Genomic DNA, 24,977 nt, shown 5'->3' on the forward strand with positions numbered 1-24,977 from the left:
TTTAAAATGAGACGATGTAAGCATCTACTTAAAAACAACATGGAAATTCCAGTCAGGAAAATGAAAGGGGATAAATTAAAGGCATTTGTGAAAGGAAGATGGAAATGTGCTCCAATTTACAGATAACATCATGTCTATATAGAAAATCCTAACTAATCCTAATCTAACTACCTCAGGGCTAATGAGATGACCCACAAAGCTGGAATCTATTTTTTGAATTCACAAAACCTGAATTCGTGGTCAGGAATGAACCCTAAGGGCCCATTGTTCCCCTTTGCAAAAACTCTACCTTAAAGAAGCAGTAAGTTCAGTAAGTATGCAAGATTCTATAAACTTATTAAATAAATTTTATCTCTATATACTCCCAATGAGCATGTAGGTAGTAAAATTTTAAATACAATTAAAGTTTTATGTTGCTAAGAAAATGAAACACCTAGATCTAAATCAAACAAAATATATACAGGTCTTGTACACAAAAACTACACAAGACTTATAAAATATATAAAGTAATTATGACACGTATTGTTGCAAAAATGAGTACAGTGAAATAAGTAAGCATTTTATTCTTCCCAAACTGACAAACTCATTTAATTCTATTTAAACAAAATTATAACTAACTTTTAAAAATAAAAATACTGATTCAATTATGCTGAAATTAGTTTAGTCCAGGGGAGTTAATACAAATCTTTTTTAAAAGAAGAAATTTCAGAGGTGGAGTGATAGCACAAAAATGTAAATCACAGGGACCTGAAAGATAGCACAGCAGACATAGCATTTACTTTGCATGTGCTGACCAATGTGCAATCTGTTACTCCAGATAGTTATCTGAGCACCACAGGAATGATCCCTGAGCACAGACAAAAGGAGTAAGCCCAGAGACCCACTTTATAGAGATACTTATATATAAGTACATATATACACACATATATATACATATACCTGTAATTACAAATATATATACTTAAAGGGAAATATGATCATTTGGATCCTACAATATGTATTCTTTTCGAGACCTGAAAGAAAAAATTTGCATATTAGAAGAAAATGTTTTCAAGTCATACAACTAATAAAGGATTAATATTTTAAGACAAAAAGTCTGAGAACTCTAAAACATAAAATAAACAGTTAATTTGAAAATATAAAAATATATAAACAAAAATTTCCCCAAAGATCATGTATAGATGGGAAATAAGTACATGAAAATGCGTTCATCATCATAACCATTGGCTAAAATCAGATTAAACCCATCCTGAAATTATTATACATATAAGAATAAGTAAAGTTAAAAAATAGTAACAAATATTGAAGAGGTAGAGGCAAATTGGGTCATTAATATATAATTCTGGTTTTTAAAATGTGGACAATTTTTAAACCAGGTGAACAGGTGATCTAATGATCACTCTGGACAAAAACTGGGTGCTGAAAGGAGATAGAGTGATAGTCATGATACCACTTGAGCGCCAATATTGCACACCACAGTGCAAAAGGAAGAAAAGGAAGACAGAGAGAGAAAGAGGGGGAGAGAGAGAGAGAGAGAGAGAGAGAGAGAGAGAGAGAGAGAGAGAGAGAGAGAGAGAGAGAGAGAGAGAGAGAGAGAGAGAGAGCATCTGCCCCAGAGACAGCCTAGGGCGGGAGAGAAGCTGGGGACATTGGAAACAGGAAATGGGCATTGGTGAAGTGTGTTTTACATTGTATGACTGAAACTCAATCATGAACAACAACATTGCAATTTTGAAAAAAAATATATTATGAACCTTGTAAGCAAAATGTTTAAATAAAGTAATCAAAAAACCGAAGATGTAGCAGCTCTTTTGCTTGGGATGCCCAATGTCATAACAAAAAGTGCTGCATTCAACAAGCACCACATCCAAGTATGTGCCAGCACTATAACTAAAGTCTAACACTTCTGGAAGGTATTACAGCCTGTTAAATAGCATACAAGCATGCAACTCCAAATAATCAATCATCGCAACAGATTATGTGATCCCAGGACAATACAATAAGCAAATATGTGTGTAACATTCAGTCCTCATAGACACAAAGGAAAAGAAAAAATTAAAAAATATTATAAAAAAGACTTTTAGCTATTTTCATACTGTCACTCAGCCATATCAACATTAGACTCAGATCAGCAGTTATATATCAAATACCTTTTTGATATAGTAGATACTGAAGTTTTTGAAATATCTTATTGAAAAGCTATTTGATACAGACATAAAGTTAGGTATACATAATTTATCCAGATACTTTCAGGCATTTGAACAAAGGAACTTTTGCAATTATAACATAAACATTGCCTATGTGAAATAATTTCACTGCTGCTAAACTGAAGTTCTAAAATTGTTTTATATTTGGGCTGGTACAATAGCACAGCTGATAGGGCATTTGTCTTGCATGCCCTACTGCATCCCATATGTTCCCCCATGCCTGCCAGGAGTAAGTTTTGAGTGCAGAACTATATATAAATATATATACACAAATATATAGTATATATACCATTATATATACATATACACAAAGATATAGTATATATAGTATATATAACATTATATATACATATACACAATTATATATACATATATATTTACTTTTTATTTACTTTTGGGTTTCTGGTTCATATTTGGCAATGCTCAGGGCTTACTCCTGATGGAACTCTGGAAACCATATCTCGTACTGGTGATGGAAAATGGGTCAGTCACATGCAAGGCAAGAGCCCTACCTGCTACACTAACTCTCCAGTCCCTAACAACCTATATATTTGTGTGTGTATATAAATACATATATACATATACATATGTATATATATTACGGTGAAAGAAGAAATTCTTCAGGTGAAAGGAATATTAATCCTTTTGTTAACTGAGAATTAGAAAACAAAGTGAAGAGCAAGAGCTAGAGGAAATATATAGTTCAAAGTTTTAGTTATATTATTTTTGGAAGAGAATTTACCTTTTAAAACAATATAATAAATGTTATTATATAAACAAAAATACAAAGGAAAATATGTAGAACTTCAGTGTTTTGAGGTTATATTTACTATCAAGTGATACCATTTAACTATGTATCTTATGAAAATAACTAAACTATCAATCCAGTCAGTAACTGTAACAATAAGGTGTATAGATGATATTCTATTTCTCGAACTATAATAATCTCCATAAACACTTATTTATTTTTTCACAGGATATTCCACAATAATTTAATACTAGCAAATGGTTTGTCCTTTGCAGTTATTAGAAAAGAAATATTTATGATCAATAACATTAGAACAAAAATCAATTAAATGGGTTACCCACTGCTTATAAAGATAATTTAAATAAAATAATTTTTAAATTAAATTTAAAAAAATTAAAAAATTTAAAAATCATTTAAATAAAAATAATTATCTGCTGAGAATTCTGTTTATGGGTGACCATCTTCCCACTGTAACTTCACCTTGTCCTGTTTTTTTTTTTGCATTTTTTGTCTTCATAAGATAAAAAAAATAAATTTGATGTTTTTTAAAAATACGATGTAGGGCCTGGAGAGATAGCACAGCGGCGTTTGCCTTGCAAGCAGCCGATCCAGGACCAAAGGTGGTTGGTTCGAATCCCGGTGTCCCATATAGTTCCCTGTGCCTGCCAGGAGCTATTTCTGAGCAGACAGCCAGGAGTAACCCCTGAGCACCGCCGGGTGTGAACCAAAAACAAAACAAAAAAAAAAAAATACGAAGTTAGACCTGTTTTCCCTTTTGTGCCACAAAATAAAAGTAACACCCCTATTAAATATAAATAAACTATAAGACGTTTCTTACTTTACCACCATAGGTTAATTGTGTAGTGCAAATCTTGCCATCACCAAGATATAAATAGGTATTCTAAATAGCTTCTGCGTTTTCCTCCAACTACTGCACATGCTCAGAAAAAATAAGCAAATATGAAGTTGTTACACCCATGAAATTCAGAAGGTTAAATAACACTGTATACCCAATATAAATATTTAAAATTAAATTACTGACATGTGCAATATAAATAATTAACTTTAAACTTTGGGAAGTGATGACATATTTATAAAGGTTGGTAAATTGTAACAAAAGCACCATTCTGGTGGATGATGCTGGTAGTCAGGAAAGCAAAGACATTTTTTAAAATTGAGAAAGAGATGTGAAAATGCCTGTGAATTCTTCATTTTGCCATGAACTAAAACTTTTCTTAAATAAGCCTGCAAAAGTACATTATAAGAATTAGATAAAAGAGTATATAATACATGAGATTCTCTTTACTGCTGACAGAGTGAAAAATAATGCAATCACATTAGAAAACACTGACATTTTCTATAATGCTCAGAAATACATCTATCAGATCTAATGCCACTTTTAATGCTTATTCAAGAAAAATAAAAGTAAAAAAAATTGAATAACTTTGTAATTAATGGTAATAACATGGTTTAGTCTGGGCAAACACAAAAAGAAATTCAGCCCTCTGGGCAAGAGCCCTCTGAACCAGGGAGATGCTTCGGCCCCCAGTCTGCCCAAACAGGCAGCCAGCACATCTGGACCTACACTCCCTGCTTCCCAAGCAATGAATCCGCAAGCACAAAGGCAGGTGGGGCTGCTGACCAGCAACCCCGCCACGTCATAGACAAGCTCTGGAATCTGCATGAACGGTAACTTTAAGCAAACCCACCGTGGCCTCCTGAAAAGTAATTCGGGACAGAGTTTGATGAACCAGGCCAGGCAAGGGCCGGCATAAGTCATGAATGGATCACATGGGGCTGCTGGCCGAGGGCAGGGGGCTAGCATGCCATATCCAGCCCCAGCCATGCAGGGGGGCACGGGTAGGGTCCTGGATGAAACGCTGACGCAGGTGTCGCCGCAGATAGCTGATCATGGACTGAACACGGCAGAAGCAGGAGGTATGTATGACTAAGATGGGGATGACAGTGAACACAAGTCCCTTTGGACATCCCTTCAGCCAGACTGGAGGACAGCAGATAAAGGCCCCCAGAGTGAACCCTCAGCTACCCAGCAAACAGAATATGGTCAATAGTTTGCCTCCCTTCCCTACAGACATAAAGAATGCTTCAGTCACCAACGTGCCAAGCATGTGTTAGATGCAAACAGCAATGGAAATTTCACCCATACAAGTAATTGCTACGGGCCCCACAGGTGACCCTGAAAAACGCAAACTGATCCTGGGGTCTCCTGCAAGTGGGATTCCAAGCACAATTGGGTCTGTGGGTACAGGCCAGCAGAATGCTATATCATTTTTTTCTTTTTTTTTATTTAAACACCTTGATTACATACATGATTGTGTTTGGGTTTCAGTCATGTAAAGAACACCACCCATCACCAGTGCAACATACCCATCACCAATGTCCCAAGTCTCCCTCCTCCACATCCGACCCACGCCTGTACTCTAAAAAGGCTCGCATTTCCCTCATACATTCTCATTATTAGGGCAGTTCAAAATGTAGTTATTTCTCTAACTAAACTCATCACTCCTTGTGGTGAGCTTCCTATGGTGAGCTGGAACTTCCACCTTTTTCTCTTTTGTGTCTGAAAATTATTATTGCAAGAATGTCTTTCATTTTTCTTAAAACCCATAGATGAGTGAGACCATTCTGCGTTTTTCTCTCTCTCTCTGACTTATTTCACTCAGCATAATATATTCCGTGTACATCCATGTAAAGGAAAATTTCATGACTTCGTCTCTCCTGACAGCTGAATAATATTCCATTGTGTATATGTACCACAGTTTCTTTAGCCATTCGTCTGTTGAAGGGCATCTTGGTTGTTTCCAGAGTCTTGCTATGGTAAATCGTACTACAATGAATATAGGTGTAAGGAAGGGGTTTTTGTATTGTATTTTTGTGTTCCTAGGGTATATTCCTAAGAGTGGTATAGCTGGATCATATGGGAGCTCGATTTCAAGTTTTTGGAGGAATCTCCATATCGCTTTCCATAAAGGTTGAACTAGAGGGCATTCCCACCAGCAGTGGATAAGAGTTCCTTTCTCTCCACATCCCCGCCAACACTGTTTATTCTCATTCTTTGTGATGTGTGCCATTCTCTGTGGTGTGAGGTGGTATCTCATCGTCGTTTTGATTTGCATCTCCCTTATGATTAGTGATGTGGAGCACTTTTTCATGTGTCTTTTGGCCATTTGTATTTCTTCTTTGACAAAGTGTTCATTTCTTCTCCCCATTTTTTGATTGGATTAGATGTTTTTTTTCTTGTAAAGTTCTGTCAGTGCCTTGTATATTTTGGAGATTAGCCCCTTATCTGATGGGTATTGGGTGAATAGTTTCTCCCACTTAGAGGGTGGCTCTTGTATCCTGGGCACTATTTCCTTTGAGGTGCAGAAGCTTCTCAGCTTAATATATTCCCATCCGTTAATCTCTGCTTTCACTTGCTTGGAGAGTGCAGTTTCTTCCTTGAAGATGCCTGTAATGTCCTGGAGTGTCTTGCCTATGTGCTGTTCTATATATCTAATGGTTTTGGGTCTGATATGGAGGTCTTTAATCCATTTGGATTTTACCTTCGTACATGATGTTAGCTGGGGGTCTAAGTTCAATTTTTTGCAAGCGGCTATCCAATTGTGCCAACACAACTTGTTGAAGAGGCTTTCCCTGCTCCATTTAGGGTTTCCTGCTCCTTTATCAAAAATTAGATGATTGTATGTCTGGGGAACATTTTCTGAGTATTCAAGCCCATTCCACTGATCTGAGGGCCTGTCTTTATTCCAATACCATGCTGTTTTGATAATTATTGCTTTGTAGTACAGTTTAAAGTTGGGGAAAGCAATTCCTCCCATATTCTTTTTCCCAATGATTGCTTTAGCTATTCGAGGGTGTTAATTGTTCCAAATGAATTTGAAAAGTGCCTGATCCACTTCTTTGAAGAATGTCATGGGTATCTTTAGAGGGATAGCATTAAATCTGTATAATGCCTTGGGGAGTATTGCCATTTTGATGATGTTAATCCTGCCAATCCACGAGCAGGTTATGCGTTTCCATTTCCGCTTGTCCTCTCTTATTTCTTGGAGCAGAGTTTTATAGTTTTCATTGTATAGGTCCTTCAGATGTTTAGTCAAGTTGATTTTAAGATATTTGAGTTTGTGTGGCACCATTGTGAATGAGGTTGTTTTCTTTTTTTTTTTTACCAAATGTTCTTTAAAAACCATATGTTTGTTACCATTTTAATCATAGACTATGACTTCTTTATTTGAAGCTAAATTTTCTTTAGTGTAAGTCAGTACACTGGTTATATAAAAATCAAGGAGGAGTTTCCACCTTTATAGAAATATAGTAGACATAAACTACTGTATAATTCATAACACTATAAAGACTAATATATATTATGAAACAATTACTAACATGGGCTTAATTTTTATCACCTTTTATCATTACACAAATGTTTTCCTTGATATTTGCTTTAAAATGTTAAATATGCCATTTAGCTATATTAATTATATTCATATATATTATATTCCCAGTACTTATTATCTGGTAATATGAAATTTTTGGCCTTGTTTTATCTATTTTTTATAGATTGTGTTTTTTATTGTCTTTTTTTATTTAAACACCTTGATTACATACATGATTGTGTTTGGGTTTCAGTAATAAAAGGAACACCACCCATCACCAGTGCAACATTCCCATCACCCATGTCCCAAATCTCCCTCCTCCCCACCCAACCCCCGCCTGTACTCTAAACAGGCTCTGCATTTCCCTCATACATTCTCAATATTAGGACAGTTCAAAATGTAGTTATTTCTCTAACAAAACTCATCACTCTTTGTGGTGAGCTTCCTGAGGTGAGCTGGAACTTCCAGCTCTTTTCTCTTTTGTGTCTGAAATTTATTATTGCAAGAATGTCTTTCATTTGAGGCCGGAGAGATAGCATGGAGGTAAGGCTTTTGCCTTTCATGCAGGAGGTCATCGGTTCGAATCCCGGCGTCCCATATGGTTCCCCGTGCCTGCCAAGAGCAATTTCTGAGCCTAGAGCCAGGAATAACCGCTGAGCACTGCCAGGTGTGACCCAAAAAACACAAACACACAAAATAAAAACCCATAGATGAGTGAGACCATTCTGCGTTTTTCTCTCTCTCTCTGACTTATTTCACTCAGCATAATAGATTCTGTGTACAGACATGTATAGGAAAATTTCATGACTTCATCTCTCCTGACAGCTGCATAATATTCCATTGTGTATATGTACCACAGTTTCTTTAGCTATTCGTTTGTTGAAGTGCATCTTGGTTGTTTTCAGAGTCTTGCTATGGTAAATAGTGCTGCAATGAATATAGGTGTAAGGAAGGGATTTTTGTATTGTATTTTTATGTTCTTAGGGTATATTCCTAGGAGTGGTATAGCTGGATCATATGGGAGCTCGATTTCAAGTTTTTGGAGGAATCTCCATATTGCTTTCCATAAAGGTTGAACTAGACGGCATTCCCACCAGCAGTGGATAAAGGTTCCTTTCTCTCCACATCCCCTCCAGCACTGTTTATTCTCATTCTTTGTGATGTGTGCCATTCTCTGTGGTGTAAGGTGGTATCTGATTGTTGTTTTGATTTGCATCTCCCTAATGATTAGTGATGTGGAGCATTTCTTCATGTGTCTTTTGGCCATTTGTATTTCTTTTTTGTCAAAGTGTCTGTTCATTTCTTCTCCCCATTTTTAATGGGATTAGATGATTTTTTCTTGTAAATTTTTGTCAGTGACTTGCATATTTTAGATATTAGCCCCTTATCTGATGGGTATTGGGTGAATAGTTTCTCCCATTCAGTGGGTGGCTCTTGTATCCTGGGCACTATTTCCTTTGAGGTGCAGAAGCTTCTCAGCTTAACATATTCCCATCTGTTAATCTCTGCTTTCACTTGCTTGGAGAGTGCAGTTTCCTCCTTGAAGATGCCTGTAGTCTCAATGTCCTGGAGTGTTTTGCCTATGTGCTGTTCTATATATCTTATGGTTTGGGGGCTGATATCGAGGTCTTTAATCCATTTGGATTTTACCTTCGTACATGATGTTAGCTGGGGGTCTAAGTTCAATTTTTTGCAAGCGGCAATCCAATTGTGCCAACACCACTTGTTGAAGAGGGTTTCCCTGCTCCTTTTAGGATTTCCTGCTCCTTTATCAAAAATTAGGTGGTTGTATGTCTGGGGAACATTTTCTGAGTATTCAAGCCTATTCCACTGATCTGAGGACCTATCCTTATTCCAATACCATGCTGTTTTGATAACTGTTGCTTTGTAGTACAGTTTACAGTTGGGGAAAGTAATTCCTTCCATATTCTTTTTCCCAATGATTGCTGTAGCTATTCGAGGGTGTTTTTTGTTCCAAATGAATTTCAAAAATGTCTGATCCACTTCTTTGAAGAATGTCATGGGTATCTTTAGAGGGATGGCATTAAATCTGTATAATGCCTTGGGGATTATTGCCATTTTGATGATGTTAATCCTGCCAATCCATGAGCAGGGTATGCGTTTCCATTTCCGTGTGTCCTCTCTTATATCTTGGAGCAGAGTTTCATAGTTTTCTTTGTATAGGTCCTTCACATGTTTAGTCAAGTTGATTCCAAGATATTTGAGTTTGTGTGGCACTATTGTGAATGGGGTTGTTTTCTTAATGTCCATTTCATCCTTATTACTATTGGTGTATAGAAAGGCCATTGATTTTTGTGTGTTAATTTTGTAGCCTGCCACCTTGCTATATGAGTCTATTGTTTCTAGAAGCTTTTTGATAGAGTCTTTATGGTTTTCTAAGTAGAGTATCATGTCATCTGCAAACAGTGAGAGCTTGACTTCTTCCTTTCCTGTCTGGATTCCCTTGATATCCTTTTCTTGCCTAATCGCTATAGCAAGTACTTTCAGTGCTATGTTGAATAGGAGTGGTGAGAGAGGAAAGCCTTGTCTTGTGCCAGAATTTAGAGGGAAGGATTTCAGTTTTTCTCCATTGAGGATAATATTTGCCACTGGCTTGTGGTAGATGGCCTTCACTATATTGAGAAAGGTTCCTTTCATTCCCATCTTGCTGAGAGTTTTGTCAAGAATGGGTGTTGGAACTTATCAAATGCTTTCTCTGCATCTATTGATATGATCATGTGGTTCTTATTTTTCTTGTTATTGATGTTGTGTATTATGTTGATAGATTTATGGATGTTAAACCAGCCTTGCATTCCTGAGATGAAACCTGCTTGATCGTAGTGGATGATCTTTTTAACGAGGCATTGAATCCTATTTGCCAGGATTTTGTTGAGGATCTTTGCATCTGCATTCATCAGCGATATTGGTCTGTAATTTTCTTTTTTGGTAGCGTCTCTGTCTGGTTTAGGTATCAAGGTGATGTTGCCTTCATAAAAGCTATTTGGGAGTGTTTCCGTTTGTTCAATTTAATGAAAGTGTCTTGCCAGGATTGGTAGTAGTTCCTCTTGGAAAGTTTGAAGGAATTCATTAGTGAATCCATCTGGGCCTGGGCTTTTGTTTTTGAGCAGACTTTTGATTACCATGTTTATTTCATCAATGGTGATGGGGGTGTTTAGATATGCTACATCCTCTTCCTTCAACCGTGGAAGATTATAAGAGTCCAAGAATTAATCCATTACTTCCAGGTTCTCATTTTTAGTGGCGTAGAGTTTCTCAAAGTAGTTTCTGATTACCCTTTGAATCTCTGTCATATCAGTAGTGATCTCTCCTTTTTCATTCCAGATACGATTTATCAAGTTTCTCTCTCTCCCTCTTTGTTTGTTTGGTTTTCCAGTGGTCTATCAATCTTGTTTATTTTTTCAAAGAACCAACTTCTGCTTTCGTTGATCTTTCGGATTGTTTTTTGAGTTTCCACTTCGTTGATTTCTGCTCTCAGCTTTGTTATTTCCTTCTGTCTTCCTATTCTTGGGTCCTTTTTTTGAGCATTTTCTAGTTCTATTAGCTGTGTCATTAAGCTACTCAGGTAAGCTCCTTCTTCCTTCCTGATTTGTGCTTGCAAAGCTATAAATTTTCCTCTCAGTACTGCTTTTGCTGTGTCCCATAAGTTCTGATAGTTTGTGTCTTTATTGTCATTTGTTTCCAGGAACCTTTTGATTTCCTCCTTGATTTCATCTCGGACCCACTGGTTATTGAGCATGAGGCTGTTTAACTTCCAGGTGTTAAGGTTTTTCTTCTGAGTCCCTTTGGAGTTCATAAATAATTTCAGAGCCTTGTGGTCAGCGAAGGTAGTCTGCAAAATTTCTATCCTCTTGATCTTATGGAGGTATGTTTTATGTGCCAGCATGTAGTCTATTCTGGAGAATGTCCCATGTACATTGGAGAAGAATGTGTATCCAGGTTTCTGGGGATGGAGTGTCCTATATATATCCACTAGGTCTCTTTCTTCCATTTCTCTCCTCAGGTCTAGTATATTCTTGTTGGGTTTCAGTCTGGTTGACCTATCCAGTGTTGACAAAGCCGTGTTAAGGTCCCCCACAATTATTGTGTTGTTGTTGATATTATTTTTCAGATTTGTCAACAGTTGTATTAAATATTTTGCTGGCCCCTCATTCGGTGCATTTATGTTTAGGAGAGTGAATTCTTCCTGCTCTACGTACACCTTGATTAATATAAAATGTCCATCTTTGTCTCTTACAACCTTCCTGAGTATAAAGTTTGCATTATCTGATATTAGTATGGCAATTCCAGCTTTTTTATGGGTGTTGTTTGCTTGGATAATTTTTCTCCAGCCTTTTATTTTGAGTCTATATTTGTTCTGACTATTCAGGTGCGTTTCTTGTAGGCAGCAGAAGGTTGGATTGAGTTTTTTTGATCCATTTAGCCACTCTGTGTCTCTTAACTGGTGCCTTTAGTCCATTGACGTTGAGAGAAAGAATTGTCCTGGGATTTAACACCATCTTTACATCAAAATTTGGTGTGTCTTTTGGGTAGTCTTGTCTTGAATTAGGTCTTTCATTTTTTCTCTTCAGACTCGTTTTGTGCCTGTAAAGTTTCTGAGCTGCTTTTTGTCTGTGAAACCATGTATTCTTCCGTCAAACCGGAAAGTGAGTTTTGCTGGGTATAGTATTCTGGGTGAAGCATTCATTTCATTCAGTCTTGTCACAATGTCCCACCACTGCTTTCTGGCATTGAGTGTTTCTGGTGACAGGTCTGCTGTAAATCTCAAGGATGCTTGCTTGAACGTCATTTCCCCTTTTGTTCTTGCTGTTTTCAGAATTCTGTCTCTATCTGTGGGATTTGTCATTGTGACTAGGATGTGTCTTGGGGTGGTTTTTCTGGGGTCTCTTTTGGTTGGTACTCTTCGAGCATGTAGGATTTGATCACATATATTCTTTAGCTCTGGAAGTTTCTCTTTAATGGTGTTCTTGACCGTTGATTCTTCCTGGAAATATTCTTCCTGGGTCTCTGGGACTCCAATGATTCTTAAGTTGTTTCTGTTGATCTTATCATAGACTTCTATTTTCATCTGTTCCCATTCTTTGACTAATTTTTCCATTGTCTGCTCATTTGCTTTAAGTTTTTTTTCCAATCTCTCGTGCTGTATGGAATTGTTATGTATCTCATCTTCCACAGCACCAAGTCTATTCTCAGCTTCTGATACCCTGTCCCAGAGCTTATCCATTTTGTCATTCACTTCATTTACTGAGTTTCTCAGGCCTGTTAGTTGACATGTTATTTCAGTTTGGAGTTTTGTGATTTCTGTCTTCATAATTTCTTGGTTCTTATTAATGTTCTGTTCAACTCTATCCATGGTTTCTTTGAGTTCTTTGAGCATCTTCCATATTGCTAGTCAAAAGTCCTTATCTGAGAGGTTGATTAGTTGGTTGGTCATTATCTGGTTATCAGAATTGTCATCTTCATTCTCTATGTCTGATGCTGTCCTGCGTTGTTTCCCCATTTTCACACTTGTATTGTGGGTTTTTCTACGTGTTGTGGTGGTATTCATTGGCTATATGATGCAGGCAGCACACTCCTCTGGCTCCGCCCTTTCTGGATGGGCTGACTTGCCTCCAAGGGAGGGGAGTTATCTGTGGATGAAGCCTCACAGTGGATCAAATCTTAGGCTCGAGAAGGCAACAGAGAAGACAGTCCAGAGAGAAATGTTTGCTTCCGTGATATAGCACAGTTCTTAGTGTGATTTTTTCTTCTTGTTGCGATGGTGTTCTTTTCTTAGAAAGAGCGCACAGCTGCGTATCGAAGCGAAGTGGCCTTGCTCTGCTAGAGCCTCTTTTGCCCCACTCCCAAGTGTTTCACGCAAGAGGACAGTAGACAGGCATTTATAGGTAGCACTCACAGGTTTTCACAGTAGGGCCCCACTGGGCAGGTGTAGAATCGTGGATTTTCCCTGCATGATGTCCCAAACAGGGGACCCGGCTTCTGCAAAAGCCTGCCAGATTTTATGTTCTGGAGTCCTGCCCTGAAAATGGTCTCTGGGAGAGCAAGTTTTCTGGAGCTTCGTTTGCCCACTCCCAAGAGTTTCACGCAAGAGGACAGTAGACAGACATGTACAGGTAGCACTCACAGGTTTTCACAGTTGTGCCCCACTGGGCAGGCGTAGATTCGTGGATTGTCCCCGCCTGATGTCCCAAACAGGGCACCTGGCTTCTGCAAAAGCCTGCTGGTTTTTATGTTCTGGAGTCCCACCCTTAAAATAGTGTCTGGGAGAGCAAGTTTTCTGGAGCCTCTTTTGCCCCACTCCCAAGAGTTTCACGCAAGAGGACAGTAGACAGACATGTACAGGTAGCACTCACAGGTTTTCACAGTTGGGCCCCACAGGGCAGGCGTAGATTCGTGGATTTTCCCCGCCTGATGTCCCAAACAGGAGACCCCAGAATTCTACATCATTAAGCAATCCGAATCCCATAGATCTCAGCTCCATGCTGTGGGCCTATGCTGCCCTTCCCGAACCAGCCCCAGACACAAACCAGAGGTATGACTAAGATGGGGATGACAGGGAACACAAGTCCCTTTGGACAGCCCTTCAGCCAGACTGGAGGACAGCAGATAGAGGCCCCAAGAGTGAACCCTCAGCTACCCAGCAAACAGAATATGGTCAATAGTTTGCCTCCCTTCCCTACAGACATAAAGAATGCTTCAGTCACCAACGTGTCAAGCATGTCCCCGATGCAGAGCACAATGGGGATTTTACCCATACAAGTAATTGCTGCGGGCCCCACTGCAGACCCTGAAAAACGCAAACTGATCCTGGGGTCTCCTGCATGTGGGATTCCAAGCACAATTGGGTCTGTGAGTACAGGCCAGCAGAATGCTACATCATTAAGCAATCCGAATCCCATAGATGTCAGCTCCATGCTGTGGGCCTATGCTGTCCTCGGACTGCCCTTCCCGAACCAGCCCCAGACACAGCTACAGCCTCGGGTTCCTGGCCAGCAACCAGCACAGCCTCCAGCTCACCAGCAGATGAGGACTCTCAACCCTATGGGAAACAATACAATGAACATTCCAACAGGAGGAATGATAACAGATCAGGAACCACCAAATCTGCTTTCTCAATCAGCTCTTCTGACATCGCTTGGAGCTGCAAATCCCCTGATTCCAGTGCCATCCTCAGTGGCCAGTGCTGATACCAGCTCGCAGCAGTCAGGATCTGAAGTTTCAATGCAGGAGATGAAATCCAAAATCAAGACATATGACACTGAGCCTGACGTCAGTGAGCCCCAGGGGAAATCTGGGTCGGAGATGACAGACGAGGATATTCAAAGATCTTCCCACGTTAAAGAAACAGGCACAACAAGGCAGGAATCAGAGCCAATGGAAGTGGATGAGAAAAAGCCGGAGGTGAAAACAGAAGCCAAGGAGGAGGAAGAGAGTGGCCCCAATGGCGCAGCCTCTCAGTCCACTTCTCCCGCACAGCCCCGAAAGAAAATCTTCAAGCCAGAGGAGCTGCGCCAAGCCCTAATGCCAAGCCTCGAAGCACTATTTCGACAAGACCCAGAGTTCTTACCCTTTCGGAAACCCATGGATCCAGAGCTCCTAGGAATCCCGCACTATTTGGGCATTGATAAGAACCCCATGGACCTCTCCACCATTAAGCGGAAGTTGGAAACAGGACAGTACCAAGAGCCCTGGCAGTATGTGGATGACTTCTGGCTTCTGTTCAACAACACCTGGAGCCACAAACGTAAAACCTCACGGGTCTATAAGTTCTGTAGTAGACTGGCAGATATGTTTGAGCAAGAAATTGACCCTGTGATGCAGTCCCTGGGATACTGCTGTGGGAAAAAGTACGAGTTCTCCTCGCAGACTTTGTGCTGCTATGGGAAGCAGCTATGTACAATTCCTCCGGATGCCGCCTATTACAGCTATCAGAACAGGTATAATTTCTGTCAGAAATGTTTCCGAAATATTCGAGGAGAGAATGTTTCCCTGGGTGAAGACCCATCTCAGCCTCAGGCAATAATTTCAAAGGATCTATTTGAAAAGAAAAAGAACGATAGGCAAGATCCAGAACCTTTTGTTGATTGTAAGGAATGTGGACGGAAGATGCATCAGATCTGTGTGCTTCATCACGATATCATTTGGCCTTCAGGCTTTGTGTGTGACAACTGCTTAAAGAAAACTGGCACAACGCGAGAAGAAAACCAATTCAGTGCTAAGAGGCTGCAGACTACCCGGTTGGGGAGTCACTTAGAAGAACGAGTCAACAAGTTTTTGCGGCAACAGAATCACCCGGACGTTGGGGAGGTCTTTGTCCGGGTGGTGGCTACATCGAACAAGAGGGTGGAAGTTAAACCCGGCATGAAGTCTCGATTTGTGGATTCTGGGGAGATGTCTGAATCTTTCCCTTACCGGACCAAAGCACTGTTTGCCTTCGAGGAGATTGATGGGGTAGATGTCTGCTTCTTTGGGATGCATGTTCAGGAGTATGGCTCTGACTGCCCACCCCCCAACACCAGGCGAGTGTACATATCTTATCTGGACAGTGTCCACTTTTTTCAACCACGCTGCCTCCGAACAGCTGTATATCATGAAATATTGATCGGCTACCTCGAATATGTAAAAAATTTAGGGTATGTGACTGGCCACATTTGGTCATGCCCCCCCAAGAAGGGCGACGACTACATCTTCCACTGTCACCCGCCTGATCAGAAGATCCCCAAGCCAAAACGGCTACAGGAATGGTACAAGAAGATGCTAGATAAGGCAGTCGCGGATCACAATATCCACGACTACAAGGACATTTTCAAACAAGCAACTGAGGACGGGCTGACAAGTGCCAAGGAGCTTCCTTATTTTTCAGGAGACTTCTGGCCCAAAGTGCTGGAAGAGAGCATCAAGGAGCTGGAGCAGGAGGACGACAAAAGAAAGAAGGAAAAGAGTACTGAGGCTAGTGAGCCCACAGAGGGCAGCCAGGAAAACAGCAAGAATGCCGAGAAAAAGAAAAGGAGGAAGAGAAAGAAAACCAAGAGCAGCATTAGCCGTGCCAACAAGAAGTCCAGAATGCTCTGTGATACAAAAAACTTGTCCCAGAAACTATATCCTATTATGGAGAAACAGAAAGAGAATTTTTTTGTGATCCACTTGCATGCGGGGCCTGTCATCAACACTCTGCCCCCCATCGTTGACCCTGACCCCCTGCTCAGCTGCGACCTCATGGATGGGAGGGATGCCTTCCTTACTTTGGCAAGAAACAAACACTGGGAGTTCTCTTCCCTACGCCGCTCCAAGTGGTCCACACTGTGCATGTTGGTGGAGTTACACACACAGGGCCAGGACCACGTCATCTACAGCTGCAACGAGTGCAAGCACCAAGTGGAGACATGCTCGCAATGCACCGTGTGTGAGGACTACAAGCTTTGCTACAATTGTTATAACACCAAGAGCCACACGCATAAGATAGCCAAGTGTGGGCTGGGCCCAGATGATGAAGTTAGCAACCAGGGCGTTCCTCAGTCCAAGAGCCCAGAAGATTCTCGGAGCCAGAACATCCAGCATGGCATCCAGTTACTGGTGCACGCCTGCCAGTGCGTCAAAACCACCTGCTCACTGCCGTCCTGCCAGAAAATGAAGCACCTTCTACAGCATGCCAAGGGCTGCAATCCCAAGACCAACAGAGGCTGCCCGGTGTGCAAGCAGTTCAGTGTGCTCTGCTGCTGCCATGCCAAACACTGTAAAGTGAACAAATGCCCTGTGCCCATCTGCTTCAATATCAAACACAAGCTCCACCAGCAGCAGACCCAGCACCACATGCAGCAGGCCCAGCTCATGCATTGGCAGAAGTCCACCATGAACACCAGCAGCATGCCTCAGCAAAGTCTGCCTTCCTCTACCTCAGCAACACCCGGCACCACCACGCAGCAGCCCAGCATGCCCCAGATACTCCAGCCTCCTGCTCAACCCCAACCCTCCCCTGTGAGCATGTCCCCTTCCGGCTTGCCCAGCATTGCCCAGACTCAGCCTCCCACAATTGTGTACGCTGGAAAGCCCACCAACCAGGTGCCCGCCCCTCTGCAGCCTGCCCAGCCCTCACGAGCTGCTGTGGAGGCAGCCCGTCAGATCGAACACGAGGCCCAGCAGCAGCAGCACCTGTACAAGGTGAACATCAAGAACGACATGTCTCCAGGGCACCCGGGCGTGGTGGTCCCTGTGAGCCAGATGGCAGCTGTGGGCCTGAGCGTGCCATGCCCCAGCCAGGTCAGCAGGCCCATCATGCCCATCATGCCCCCTGGCCAGTGGCAGCAGGTCCCCTTCCCCCAACAGCAGCCCATGTCAGGCATGCCCAGGCCGGTAATGGCCATGCAGGTCTCTGTGACCGGGCCGCCCATGTCCAGTGTGCCGCCACCCAGGAGCATCTCTCCGGGTGCCCTCCAGGACTTGCCCTCCAGGTCGCTCAGGTCTCCTCAGCCAATGGCCAAATACGTGGCCAGCCACCCCGGCCTGCAGTCCCAGCATGGCCTCCTACCACAGCCAGGCCTGCACCAAGAGCTTGGCTCGCAGAACCTGAACGTGCAAGCAGGTGGCCCGTGGCCTGTTGTGCCTCCACAGAACCAAGCCATGGGCAGCCTGAACCCCCAGCGCCAGGCTCTGAACATCATGAACCCTGGGCACAACCCTAGCATGGCAAGTATGAACCCACAATACCGAGAGATGCTGCGGTGCCAGCTGCTCCAGCAGCAGCAGCAGCAGCAACAACAGCAGCCGCCACTACCACCACCGGGCAGCACTGGCATGGCGAGGGGCATGGCCGCACATGGCCAGTTCCAGCAACGTCAAGGATCTGGAGGCTACTCCAAGGCCATGCAGCCACAGTGGCTGCAGCAGCACCTCCCCATGCAGGGTGGTGCCATGGGGCAGATGGCTGATCAGATGGGACAACTCGGCCAGATGGGACAGCCTGAGTTGGGTGCCGACAGCACTGCCAGCTTCCAGGAGGCTCTGCAGCAGCAGATGAAGCAGCAGATTGGTTCACCTGGCCAGCCCAACCCCAGGAGTCCCCAGCAGCACATGCTGTCAGGACAGCCCCAGGCTTTGTACCTCCCGGGCCAGCAGATGGCCACGTCCCTCAGCAGCCAGGTGCAGTCTCCGGCCCTTGTGCTGTCTCCAAGGCCCACTCCCAACCACCACATTCCAGCCCATAACCATGGATACAGGCCCAGCCTTCGCCACAGCACATCTCACCATAGAATGGCTCCCCTCACCCAGGACTTGCGGTCACCTTGGCCAGCTCCATAGACTGGGGACATTTGAGGAACACCGAACAGAGTGCAAAGCTCCCACAGCTCAACACCCCCAACAGGAGTGTGCTGTGCCACGCTTCTGTCTGTGGGACTGGACGTTTTGTACCGCAGCTCAGGCGTCCAGGTGCAATCCTCATCGACAGAACTGCTGCCAGCCATGCAAGAACAAATCTCTGTTCAATAAACAATACAAAGAGTATTGTTGATTCAAATACCTGGTCTCCTTCTCTCTTTTTGTTTTTGTTTTCCTTTTTTTCTTTTTGTTTTGGGGGAGAGGGCTTTGCTTAGATACCTTTCACCGTCATTGGTGGTGACATGCCTTTTTTAATAGAAAAAACATGTTCATTATATTTAAAATGTTTTATTTGTGCTTTCAAGACTTTAAACACATGTTTAAAAGTGAGAAGAAAAATAATATTCAGAAACTGGTAGCAGATATGTTGCAAGCTCATAATGTATCCCAATAACCTTGAATCCTTGCAGGAAGATTATTTTCTATAGCGAACAGTGTATGCGTTCTCCAAGTATTACCTGGACATGCAACGGCCTCTACGTACATGCACCACACTTATGTCTGTCTATACATACTGGCTGAAACCAAACTCTTTTCTTGCAGGTGTATAAATTATTGCTTTGTTTTGCTGATAAAACTGGTTCTAGGCAAAAAATAGGGCTGATCACATTCTTATAGACCATGCTCATATTAATAGAGAAAAAGATGATCTTTTCTTTTGTTTCTCCATGTGAAACTTGAAGCAAGGGAAAGCTACTCCGGTGTAAATCATGCAAGTGCTATAATTACTATACATAAGAAGATTCCAAGGCGATTCAATCACTGTATAGAATGGTAAAGTAACAACTCATTTCTTATATCATATTGTTTTTTTTAAATATTTTTTATTTAAACACATTGGTTACAAACATGATTGTGGTTGAGTTTCAGTCATACAAGATGACACCCCCCCATCACCAGTGTTATATTCCCACCACCAATGTCCCAAATATCCCTCCTCCCTTCCCCATCCTCACCTGTACTCAAGACAGGCTTTCTATTTCCCTCGTACATTCTCATTGTTCGAATAGTTTGCAATGTAGTTATTTCTCTAACTAAACTCATCACTCTTTGTGATGAGGTTCATGAGGTGGGCTGTAACATCAAGCCCTCTCTTTTGTCTCTGAAAATTGTTGAGAAATATCTTTCATTTTTCTTAAAACCCATAGTTGAGTGAGACCATTCTGTGTCTTTCTCTCTCTCTGACTTATTTCACTCAGCATAATAGATTCGATGTACATCCATGTATAGGAAAATTTCAAGACTTCATCTCTCCTGACAGCTGCATAATATTCCATTGTGTATATGTACCACAGTTTCTATAGCAATTCATCTGTTGAAGGGCATCTTGGTTATTTCTAGAGGCTTGCTATGGTAAATAGTGCTGCAATAAATATAGGTGTAAAGAAGGGGGTTTTGTATTGTATTTTTGTGTCCTAGGGTATATTCCTAGGAGTGGGATAGCTGGATTATATGGGAGCTCAATTTCCAGTTTTTGGAGGAATCTCCATATTGCTCTCCAGAATGGTTGAAGTAGTCGGCATTCCCACCAGCAGTGGATAGAGTTTCTTTCTCACCGCATCCCCACCAGACTGTATAAAGAGCACTTAAAAATAACAAAGGGATGCATGAACATAACAGAAAAATATTTTCTAGCCTTTGAGTTGTAACTGATTCTTTAATGATAAAATTATAAGCATTGTTAATGTAAAATGAGATTACCTTTACAGGAAGTAATACTACTAATTCCATAGATATTAGTAAAAGTAAATTATTTACATAAAATTTTCTTGAACAGCCACTACAATTAATACATAATAACTATATTCCATTGCTACTTACTAGTTACTATTACTGACTATAATAATTTACTCAATACTTATTTTCCTTATTCCACAATGATCACCCTCAATAATTTAAATCTATCACATTAGCTTTATAGATAGCATATACTTGAAAATAAAGAAATAGTTACTGAATAAATTAAACTACACTAAAATAATTAAGCAAATAAAGGAAAATACTTTAAAATAATCTGCTGCTTATAAATATTACTAAGATAAAAAATAGTTGAATGTCTATATCCTAGAAGATGGTATAAATATACTTCCCTATCTATTCCTTACAATACAGCAAGAATCCCTGGATATTATATAAAACAACATTAAAATACAATGAAAGATGGAGACTAAGGAAGAATAACTGGGAAGTTCAGAAGATAGGGAACCATAGGTGGGCTGTTGTCATGTTTCCATGTTTGCTTTTGTCTGACAAGAGCAAAACTTGAATCTGAAAAACCAGACAATCTTGATATGTCAAAGGGTGAAGAAAAAAATTTGCAACATACAGATAGCCAACAGGCATATGAAAAATAATGCTTCTCATACCTGATTATGAAGAAAATACAAATCAAAAACACAAATCAAATACAAAATCAAATATCACAACAAAACAGTGCAAATAGCTTATATCGAAATGGTCAGAAATTAATTGCTAATGGGCATATGGAGAAAGAGAAACTTTTATTCACTAAGGTGGAAATTTAAACCTAGTTTTGAATCTATAGAGAATGATATGAAGATTACTTGACCAACTGAAAACTGATCTGCCACATTATATACACACACACATATATATATATATCTCCAATGAATTTAGAAACAGTTAAAAAAGATATATGCACACCAATATATTCACTGCAGCTATTTGAAAGGCAAGATTCCAAACCAATCCAAGTGACAAAAAAGGATGAATAAAGTCGTTATTCATACGCAGAATAAAATTCCATTTAGCTTTTTTTTTTTAAAAAAAGAAGAAATATTGACTATGATATGAATGGAACTGGAGATGGTAATATAAATAAGTCAGAAAGAGAAGTACAAATGGATGAACTCACTCATATATAGTATATTAAAAAATAAAAGTAAGAAAATAGACAATGTCCAGTGAAAAAAAATCCTAAATGCAGACCAGAATTAAGTTTATCGAAAGGATAGAGTGTAGTGGGCCAGTGGTCCAATTGACTGTGGTGGAGGGAACTCAGTATTTTGCTGGCAGGAAAGGCATGATAAACTCTGTACCTCCAAAGTACACTTTGTTTATACATAAACATTTAAAATTGTATAACTCAATATGAATTCAACCTTTAAAAATATTATTAAACCCTGTTATCTCAATAGGGTATAGCTAACAAGTAGGTAAATGAGAGAAAGTTTAGTACATAATAACAGTTGTAGGTGAACAGAGATCATAAGATGTACCAGACTGTTATGGATCATTCTAAATTTTCCTACATGGTGATACAGTTTTTTCTTGAATTTTTGAGAAAGAAAGAAAGAAGTATGAATTGGTGATACCCATGCAACTAAGATAGAGAGTGACTTTCCTACCTGTCAGAAGGGCTACCATAAAAAATAATGGCAAGAAGCATTGGCAAGTATACAGTATAATTAAAAGTCATACACTTTAGGGACATAGAAAATAGTCCTATTATGTTGTAAAATTACTTGAAATATTCTAAAATAACTTACAGTTGCACATTGGTAGGGTTTTCAAATATATAAGAACTTATATTGCTCAATTAAAAATCTAAAGTTCAACTAACCTTGAATCTATTGCAAAAAGCTGTTACATGTGGACACAAAATATGTATGATAGAGTGTTTATAATAATAAACACCAAATCTTGGGGTTAGAGAGATGGCACAGAAGTAGGGGATTTGCCATGCATGTGGCTGAATAAAATAAAAACAACCTTGTTATAATAATAATAATAATAATCCAAATAATATAAAACTTCAATTAATAAAAATGGTAGAAATGTTTCCAGAAATGATTTATAAGACAGTTATAAACTTAACCAAATGGTAAGAAAAATAAAAGTTAGTAAGGTTAATGGCATCTAAGTATATCCAATTATATATGTCCCTCATCAAAGTTTTATTTCTGTCATAACTTACCTTTGACAAAAATATAGTGATTTCAATTATAACATTCTATAAACATGATGGATTTAACCAAAGAAAGAATCCTAGTAGATTGAAAAAATCATTAAAATCAATAAACAATCACAAAAGAAATGGCAAAATCATGTGACTACCACAAATGAGAAAGAGTATATTCAATTTTATCATTTACCACCAATTGATGGTGGGAATGTCATCTATTTGAACCTCTATGAAAAATAATATTGAGATTTTAAAATTAATGAGGAGTCATGTTATTCAGTGATTCTACTTCATGCTAGTGACTTAAGATCCCAAAGCAGTATTTAGAAAGATATGCAGTTCTATGTCACTGAAATGCTATTAACAATAGCCAAGTTCTGGAAAAAACTTAAGTGCCTGGGAAAGGATAGTTGATTATCTATGGTACTTATACATATTAAGATACTATTCAGTTCTCAGACCAAAAGGAAATCCTGCAGTTTACTTCTACATAAAACTAGGGGCTAACATACTTAATAATGATAATTAATAGAAGAAAGAGACAAATAAATAGCTATCTATCTCATATATAATACAGAGAATAGTAAAGATAAAAAAAGTTTAGGAGACTGAGAGGACCTGTCGACTTTGTATGTTTCCCTACTCATTTGTCTCCTGAATCTCACCTGAGAATGCCAAGAAAGGCACAGTAAAAACTGTCTTCTAGAGGAGCCCAAGCAGAAAGACCACGAAAGATTGAGGCACCCAAGCAGAAAGGTAGCTACTTTGTCTGTGAAGGTGGTGGGGGTTACCCCTGCTGTGAGATTAGCAATGGGGAGAGACTGAGGGGACCAGTTGCCTTTGTGTGTTTCTCTACTCTCTGTCTCCTGAAACTCTCCTGAAAAGGCCAAGAAAGGCTCAGCAAAAACTGTCTTCTACAGACTTCAGAAGAGCCTCCAGTTCCCTTCGCTGCCATGTGCACTTTTTAACACGCAGAAAAAAATCACACTACAAGCATGACAATGGGGAAAACTTGCAGTCACAAAAAATGTACAGAGAATGAAGATGATAACTGTGATGACCAAAAAATACCAACCATATGATTAATCTCTCACATAAGGAGTTTAGAATAGAAATATGGAGGATCATCATGGAAATCAAAGAAAACATAGCTCTAGCTAAACAGAACACAAAGATAGAAATCAGAAAAATTCCAAACTGAAATAACAGATCTGAAAAACACGGTAACTGAACTGAAAACATCAAAGAAAAGCCTCTTCAACAGGGTAACAGCAGCTGAGGACAGAATCAGTGAACTGGAAAATGAAATGCAGAAGAGATTGAAAAAGAACCTTAAGCAAATGACCAGACAATGAAAAAGTACTCAAAGAATGTGAACAGATGAAAAGACAAGTCTTTGATAAGCTCTCAGAAACAACTTAAGAATCACTGGAGTCCCAGAGGCCCAGAAAGAAGATCCCCAGGAAAAATCAATAGTCAAAGACGTCATCAAAGAGAAACTCCCAGAGCTAAAGACAACATGCAATTAAATCATGCATGCCTGAAGACTACTAGCTAAAAGCAGCAAGATCAAAAAGGGAAATTACATTAAAAGAAGCATCCTCAAGTTTTACATCAGACATGTCACAAGAAATTTTCGAGGCCAAAATAGAGTGGTAGCATACTGGAACAAGACAGAAAGAAATGTATGCTTCACCTAGAATACTGCAACCAGCCTGAGGCCTGTTCATGTTTGGAGAAAGTATACATAAGCAACAGCTCAGAAACTTTACACATGCAAAACTACCTGTAAAGGAAAAACTGAAAGGTCTACTTTAATACAAGACAGATCAACAGACACATGAAACTTATACACAAAGATGACATTAAATTCCATGAAAATCATCTTCCTCAAAGTCAATGGACTAAATACACCAATTAAGAGACACAGAGTGGCTAAATGGATCAAAAAGATAAATCCAACATTCTTCTGCCTACAAGAAACACACCTGAATAGTCAGAACAATATAGACTCAAAATCAAAGGCTGAATGAAAATCATCAAAGCAAACAACACCCTTAAAAAGCTGAGGTGGCCATTTCAATATCAAATGACACAAACTTTAGACTCAGGAAAGTTTTAAGGGACAAAGATGGACACTTCGTACTAATCAAGGGAAATGTGCAACAGCAAGAGATCTCAGTACTAAACATATATGCACTCAATGAGAGATCAGCAAAATATCTAATACAATTATTGATAAATTTGAAAGAGGATATCAATAATAATACAATATTTGTGGGAGAACACAACATGCCCCCTGTCAACACTTGATA

General features: G+C 40.0%; 1 protein-coding gene across 1 annotated transcript in view; it reads left to right on the forward strand.

The window, feature by feature from the left end:
• The window catches only part of LOC125998783 (histone lysine acetyltransferase CREBBP-like), a 137,812-nt gene that overhangs the window by 92,453 nt on the left and 20,382 nt on the right, over nt 1–24,977 (forward strand). Inside the window, 4 exon segments of the mRNA XM_049766850.1 lie at nt 4,430–4,895; nt 4,897–5,235; nt 13,833–18,534; nt 18,537–18,823. Of these exon segments, the coding sequence (XP_049622807.1) occupies nt 4,430–4,895; nt 4,897–5,235; nt 13,833–18,534; nt 18,537–18,823 (5,794 nt within the window).

Source organism: Suncus etruscus, chromosome X, assembly GCF_024139225.1.
Source record: "Suncus etruscus isolate mSunEtr1 chromosome X, mSunEtr1.pri.cur, whole genome shotgun sequence".
Taxonomy (NCBI): Eukaryota; Metazoa; Chordata; class Mammalia; order Eulipotyphla; family Soricidae; genus Suncus; species Suncus etruscus.